At 55.9% G+C, this 7,128-nt stretch overlaps 1 protein-coding gene across 1 annotated transcript; it reads right to left on the bottom strand.

The window, feature by feature from the left end:
* Positions 1 to 1,035: 1,035 nt before the first annotated feature.
* LOC123772745 (protein qua-1-like) lies at positions 1,036 to 3,719 on the bottom strand. The gene is made up of 3 exons (XM_069303703.1): positions 3,649 to 3,719; positions 2,203 to 3,290; positions 1,036 to 1,826 (listed from the first exon to the last, which is right to left on the bottom strand). Exons 1-3 carry the CDS (start codon positions 3,717 to 3,719, stop codon positions 1,036 to 1,038), a joined length of 1,950 nt encoding a protein of 649 aa, XP_069159804.1.
* Between the last annotated feature and the right edge of the window lie 3,409 nt (positions 3,720 to 7,128).

Below are 7,128 nucleotides of genomic sequence, written 5' to 3'. Positions count from 1 at the left end.
AACGACCTGTGAGGGAAACTGACCATCATAAGGGGAACGACCTGTGAGGTAGACTGAACATCATAAGGGGAACATGTGAGGTAGACTGAACATCATAAGGGGAACATGTGAGGTAGACTGAACATCATAAGGGGAACATGTGAGGTAGACTGAACATCATAAGGGGAACATGTGAGGTAGACTGAACATCATAAGGGGAACATGTGAGGTAGACTGAACATCATAAGGGACCTTCATGCAACGTTTGGTTGGTTTCCACTCAGAAGTGTCCACATGCTTAGGCCTAGCTGGGAGAAACACTTGTACACATGTTAAACACATACACACACACACACACACACACACACACACACACACACACACACACACACACACACATCTGCTGAGGAAGAGAGAATGTGAGGTAGCTTCGGTATGAACGATAAACGTGCTCAGCACACCTGAGTGCTCAGATGTGCTGAGCAACACCTGAGTGCTGATCAATACTCACAAGAGTAGTGGCAACGAGAGCGTCCCGGTGGATGGCACAGTTGAGCTCCACCTTGTCATAAAGTTTGGGACAGGCAGACACCAAAAAGTCTCAACGCCCTCCAAATGTACTCACCAGAAAGAAGACGAGAGATATATCAAATAATATACACCTGGAAGATACTGGAGGGCCAAGTACCAAATCTACACAGTAAAATAACAACGTACTGGAGTGAACGACATGGAAGAAAATGTAGAATAGAACCAATGAAGAGCAGAGGTGCCATAGGCACAATCAGAGAACACTGTATAAACATCAGAGGTCCGCGGTTGTTCAACGTCCTCCCAGCAAGCATAAGAAATATTGCCGGAACAACCGTGGACATTTTCAAGAGGAAACTAGATTTATTCCTCCAAGGAGTGCCGGACCAACCGGGCTGTGGTGGGTATGTGGGCCTGCGGGCCGCTCCAAGCAACAGCCTGGTGGACCAAACTCTCACAAGTCGAGCCTGGCCTCGGGCCGGGCTTAGGGAGTAGAAGAACTCCCAGAACCCCATCAACCAGGTATCAACCAGGTATCACCCAAGTGCTGACGTGAAGACTTTGGCTGCCCTGTTTGAGAGCGGCTAACAATGGCTGCTGGAGTGCTTGATGGGGCAATTCTCCCACCTCTCCAACTGATATTATTCGCGGAGCTTCAGCTACTCTTCCAAGAGTTGTTAGACTCACGCTCTTAGTTGCAGGAGCCATCAGGCCCCGAAGTGATTCTGCAAAGCCACCTCGCAAGTTCAGCAGACGGTCGTGAAGCAATGCGTGCTCCTTGGCTGAGTTCGTTGTGGAGGAAGATCGAGCAGCACACTTCAGGCGCCAGACACTGTCTGCTGGGCCCTCACCCCGGTTGTCTGCTGGGCCCTCACCCCGGTTGTCTGCTGGGCCCTCACCCCGGTTGTCTGCTGGGCCCTCACCCCGGTTGTCTGCTGGACCCTCACCCCGGTTGTCTGCTGGGCCCTCACCCCGGTTGTCTGCTGGGCCCTCACCCCGGTTGTCTGCTAGGCCCTCACCCTGTTTGTCTGCTGGGCCCTCACCCTGGTTGTTTGCAAGGCCCTCACCTTGGTTGTCTGCTGGGCCCTCACCCTGGTTGTCTGCTGGGCCCTCACCCTGGTTGTCTGCTGGTCCCTCACCCCGGTTGTCTGCTGGGCCCTCACCCCGGTTGTCTGCTGGGCCTTCACCCCGGTTGTCTGCTAGGCCCTCACCCTGGTTGTCTGCTGGGCCCTCACCCTGGTTGTTTGCAAGGCCCTCACCTTGGCTGTCTGCTGGGTCCTCACCCTGGTTGTCTGCTGGGCCCTCACCCCGGTTGTCTGCTGGGCCCTACCCCCGGTTGTCTGCTGGGCCCTCACTCTGGTTGTTTGCAAGGCCCTCACCTTGGTTGTCTGTTAGGACCTCACCCTGGTTGTCTGCTGGGCCCTCACCCTGGTTGTCTGCTGGGCCCTCACCCCGGTTGTCTGCTGGGCCCTCACCCTGGTTGTCTGCTGGGCCCTCATCCCGGTTGTCTACTGGGCCCTCACCCTGGTTGTCTGCTGGGCCCTCACCCCGGTTGTGTGCTAGGACCTCACTCTGGTTGTCTGCTGGGCCCTCACCCTGGTTGTTTGCAAGGCCCTCACCTTGGCTGTCTGCTGGGCCCTCACCCTGGTTGTCTGCTGGGCCCTCACCCTGGTTGTCTGCTGGGCCCCTCACCCTGGTTGTCTGCTGGGCCCTCACCCCGGTTGTCTGCTGGGCCCTCACCCTGGTTGTCTGCTGGGCCCTCACCCCGGTTGTCTGCCGGGCCCTCACCTCGGTTGTCTGCTGGGCCCTCACCCTGGTTGTCTGCTAGGCCCTCACCCTGGTTGTCTGCTGGGCCCTCACCCTGGTTGTCTGCTGGGCCCTCACCCTGGTTGTCTGCTGGGCCCTCATCCCGGTTGTCTGCTGGGCCCTCACCCCGGTTTTCTGCTGGGCCCTCACCCTGGTTGTCTGCTGGGCCCTCACCCCGGTTGTCTGCTAGGCCTTCACCCTGGTTGTCTGCTGGGCCCTCACCCTGGTTGTTTGCAAGGCCCTCACCTTGGTTGTCTGCTGGGCCCTCACCCTGGTTTTCTGCTGGGCCCTCACCCTGGTTGTCTGCTGGGCCCTCACCCCGGTTGTCTGCTGGGCCCTCACCCTGGTTGTCTGCTGGGCCCTCATCCCGGTTGTCTGCTGGGCCCTCACCCTGGTTGTCAGCTGGGCCCTCACCCTGGATGTCTGCTGGGCCCTCACCCCGGTTGTCTGCTGGGCCCTCACCTCGGTGTTCTGCTGGGCCCTCACCCTGGTTGTCTGCTAGGCCCTCACCCTGGTTGTCTGCTGGGCCCTCATCCCGGTTGTCTGCTGGGCCCTCACCCTGGTTGTCTGCTGGGCCCTCACCCTGGTTGTCTGCTGGGCCCTCATCCCGGTTGTCTGCTGGGCCCTCACCCTGGTTGTCTGGTGGGCCCTCACCCTGGTTGTCTGGTGGGCCCTCACCCTGGTTGTCTGCTGGGCCCTCACCCTGGTCGTCTGCTGGGCCCTCACCCCGGTTGACTGCTGGGCCCTCACCCTGGTTGTCTGCTGGGTTCTCACCCTGGTGGCCGGACCAGAAGTTAGCTGCAGAGGAAGGCTCCTCTTTATTGTCTTCATCTCTCTCCGTTGGATTATAATTTCTTAGAAGAGCTAAAAATTCTTGGTCAAACCGAAGGGTTTTCCAGTAGGTCTGACAACAGTGAGAAGGGTGACTGAGCGGCCGAGGTGTAAACCCACACCAGCACCAACACTCGCCGCATCTTGATAATGCCAAACCGGTTAGCTTAGCCGGCGCAGGTAAACACAACTGACAGGTTGTTCACACCAAGTCTCTGTACTATGATGACTGTCACACAAATGCTGTAATTTCACACTCCAAACGATCAGATCTTATTCTTCAAGCGAGGAATATATCAGGAAATATGACTGTGTGGAGTGCAGTCTGTATGGGTGTGCAGGCAATGTGGGTGTGCAGGCAGTATGGGTGTGCAGGCACTGTGGGGTGTGCAGGCACTGTGGGTGTGCAGGCAGTGTGGGTGTGCAGGCACTGTGGGGTGTGCAAGCAGTGTGGGTGTGCAGGCACCTTGGGGTGTGCAGGCAGTGTGGGTGTGCAGGCACCTTGGGGTGTGCAGGCAGTGTGGGTGTGGTGAAGCCCGCGTCAAGACTGAGGCGCCACCTTCCTCACTCATCATCCCGGTAGTGAAAGTTCAGCTGGCGACGTTCCCATGGCTCACGGCCGGCTGACGTTGAGCCTTAATGGGGGACGATGGGGAAGAGGGGTGAATGACAGGGATTAAAGGGCAGGAGGGGAAAGGGGGTTTAAGGGTATGGAAGGAGAGGGAGGAAGTTGCCCCAAGCGAAGGGTGTTAACATCTCATTTTACTCCAAAATAATATTTTATTAAACATGAAATTACATATCATTGTTAATGTTAATATTATCAGTTTAACAATGAGTGAAACGTTATCAGAGAGAGGTGTGGTGGTGTGGGCGAGCAGTGGAGCTTGGTGCTGGTTCACCGCCAGTGTGCTAGTGACCCTCGTAGCGGTGCTAGTCGTGGTGCAGATGGTACTGACGTCGATGGGCCCAGCCAGGCTGAAAGGGCTACAGAAGCCTTACTGTGGGTCGCTTGGGAGGAAGGCAGCGTGCGCGGCCCGCCTTGAGTGGTGGCTGCTGGTGGGGGTGGCGCTGAGGGCAGCTATGAGCCTGGGTGCTGACCTGCAGAGGCAGAACCTGGCGCTGCAGCAGCTGCTAGAGCGCCGCCGCAGCTGGTGGACTCGGGTGGTGTCCTTCGTGCGCCACCTGCAGCTTCCTGGTCCCCAGCAGACCATCCAGGGCGTGCTGGTGAACATGGTACACACCCTCACCCTGTACCAGCGTTGGTGGCACCACCTGTACCTCAGAGTTCAGCTCCACTCCCTGGGCCTGCCTGCAGGTGGGTACCTCCACCTCCTGGGCCCACCACTGCTCCCCCTGGTCTTCGTGGGCACGTATGCCGCCGCCACCCACCTGACCGGAGCCCTGCTCGCAACGTCTGCTGCAGTCGCCACTGGCGACAACAAGGACGCCACTGGCGACACCAAAGACGCCACTGGCGGCAACAAGGACGTCACTGGCGACACCAAAGACGCCACTGGCGACAGCATGGATGCCACTGGCGACAGCATGGATGCCACTGGCGACAGCAAAGACGCCACTGGCAACAACAAAGACGCCACTGGCAACAACAAAGACGCCACTGGCAACAACAAAGACGCCACTGGCGACAACAAAGACGCCACTGGCAACAACAGAGACGCCACTGGCAACAACAGAGACGCCACTGGCGACAACAAAGACACCACTGGCAACAACAGAGACGCCACTGGCAACAACAGAGACGCCACTGGCAACAATAAAGATGCCACTGGCAACAATAAAGATACCACTGGCAACAATAAAGACGCCCCTGGCGACACCAGGAAGGTGAGAGTTGCAACACTGATGAAGACAGGAAAAACAGAGATGTGCGATGACTGCAAGAAGTGCCGACATCCTTCATTAGTCACAATCCGTCCTCCCGATGCAGAGTGGAACTGGGCGCCGCTCCTCTACATAACTGGCGCCGGAGCCCTCGGCATTTTACCCTTTCCCTTCGGGTGCATCGGCTGCCTGTGCCTGGGCCTGGGCGCCTACCAGGATTGTAGGGTCATGGCCAATGTCTACGCTCGGGAGGAGTACTTCAAGGAACGCTGCTCCATATGCGGTCATCCGCACAACTGGTACGAGAAGTTTTTTTAATACAAGAAAATTTTCCACTATTGCTTCTGACTGACTCATAGGTCTGGTACAGCTTGGTGTGACCAGGTGTGTTAGGAGCAGATTGTGACGAACCTCGATTATATGATAGTGAGAAAACAGCTTCAACTGACAGCTACGTTCCAACACTCCAGATTCAGGAAAGCACGCTCCCTCCACCGACACAGGGTCGGCCTTAGGCGTTGCGATTTCTAAACCACAAGTTGCGAGGGCCCCCAGGTGCCGAGGGCTCCCAGGTATCGAGGGCCCCATGAAGGCGAGGGCCTCCATGAAGGCGAGGGCCTCCATGGTGGCGAGGGCCTCCATGGTGGCGAGGGCCTCCATGGTGGCGAAGGCTCTCCAGGTGACGTGGGCTCTCCAGGTGACGTGGGCCCCCAAGGTGACGTGGGCCCCCAAGGTGACGTGGGCCCCCAAGGTGACTTGGGCCCCCAAGGTGACGTGGGCCCCCAGGCGGCAAAGAGCCTCCTTGGTGGCGAGGGCTCCCATGGAGGCGAGGGATCCCATGGAGGCGAAGGGTCTCCCATGGAGGCGAAGGGTCTCCCATGGAGGCGAAAGGTCCCCCATGGAGGCGAAAGGTCCCCCATGTAGGCGAGGGCCTTCACGGGTGGTGGGGCCTCCAGGTGGCGAAGGTTCTCAGGTGACGAGGGCCCCAATGGTGCCAAATGCCTCCAGGTTTACAGACAAGGTCTGTTTTAGTGAAATTATATTTTCAATATTATTTTTTTATTTTATCTTTTAGAAAAACATTCAAAATGTAAGTAATTTGCATTGTTGGAAGACAATTATAGTCGTATGAGTTATTGTGAGTGTAATGTAATGTGGAAACATTTGTTTCGTGAGACAGGAGTATGTGGGAGTACTGTTCAGAGGAGTCAAGACTGTGTGCGACTGATAACATGGAACATGTAAGAACAAATAGAGTGGGACACTTTGGAAGTGACGTCAAGATTATAGTTAGTGCACAGGTGAAGGTGTGATTCTGGCAGGGTTTGGTGCGCGTCACCTGGGAGCCCTTGCCACTTGAGGCCTTCGCCACCTGGGGGGCTCTTTGGAGACTTTCGGCGCCATGGAGAGGGGGGGGGACCTGCGGCTTGGGCAATAGCTTCTCTCCCTATATCAACTGGATTAAATATGCCACGGCCCATGCAGAGGAGGCCATGTTTGAGGATACCCGCACAGATCCACTAACTGGGGTTATAATAGTCACAATAATTATGTGCTGCTAACATAACACTATCAAATAACTCTACAGTATTTGCATGTTGTCAAGGGGAATATATCCTAATTCTACATGGCAAGACTCATTAATCAGAGACTGTTGATTCAGTAAATATATATTGATGTTAGTGACTAATAGGTATTCATTTTACACTATTCTGCCTAATTCATGAGGCTTGTGACTTGATTTTGCAGTTGAGAGAGTATTCTTTGTTTCTTAAGTCATTGCGTATATATATATTGACGTATTGCGTCTTCCTTCAAGACCTTCTTGGTCTCGAAGGAAGCCAGCCTCTGGTGAAAGAAGGCTGTGACGATCTCTGTCTGGAACCCGTAGGTGTGGGACTGGGACGTTTACCTCCTGGGGCTCGTGTGGCCCAAGCTCTGCTTCAGGAGGCTGGGGTCGTTCTTGCCTTTGCTGGGGTGATTCGACCCCGACCACGGCGGTCTCCAGGTTTGGGATACCTGTGCCTTCTTTCACCAACTTCGAAGTCAACTCCGGAGCACACAGCTCCTGTGACGGCGCTGGAACAAGTCAAATTGGCGCTTGCCTTCTCATTGGAGACTTTCGACGCCGTGGAG

Source organism: Procambarus clarkii, chromosome 50 (genome assembly GCF_040958095.1).
Source record: "Procambarus clarkii isolate CNS0578487 chromosome 50, FALCON_Pclarkii_2.0, whole genome shotgun sequence".
Classification (NCBI taxonomy): domain Eukaryota; kingdom Metazoa; phylum Arthropoda; class Malacostraca; order Decapoda; family Cambaridae; genus Procambarus; species Procambarus clarkii.
Note: the sequence above shows the minus strand (reverse complement) of the source record. Positions and strands in the feature narration are given on the sequence as shown.

What these genes read in the sequence shown, in the direction of transcription:
- LOC123772745 (XM_069303703.1), bottom strand. Translation starts at nt 3,719, where the DNA reads ATGAGTGAGGAAGGTGGCGCCTCAGTCTTGACGCGGGCTTCACCACAC. An exon ending in CACTGCCTGCACACCCCAAG is followed by an intron (nt 3,291 to 3,648) that starts GTGCCTGCACAC and finishes GGCATTATCAAG; the next exon opens with ATGCGGCGAGTGTTGGTGCT. An exon ending in GGGCCCAGCAGACAACCAGG is followed by an intron (nt 1,827 to 2,202) that starts GTGAGGGGCCCA and finishes AGGGCCCAGCAG; the next exon opens with ACAACCGGGGTGAGGGCCCA.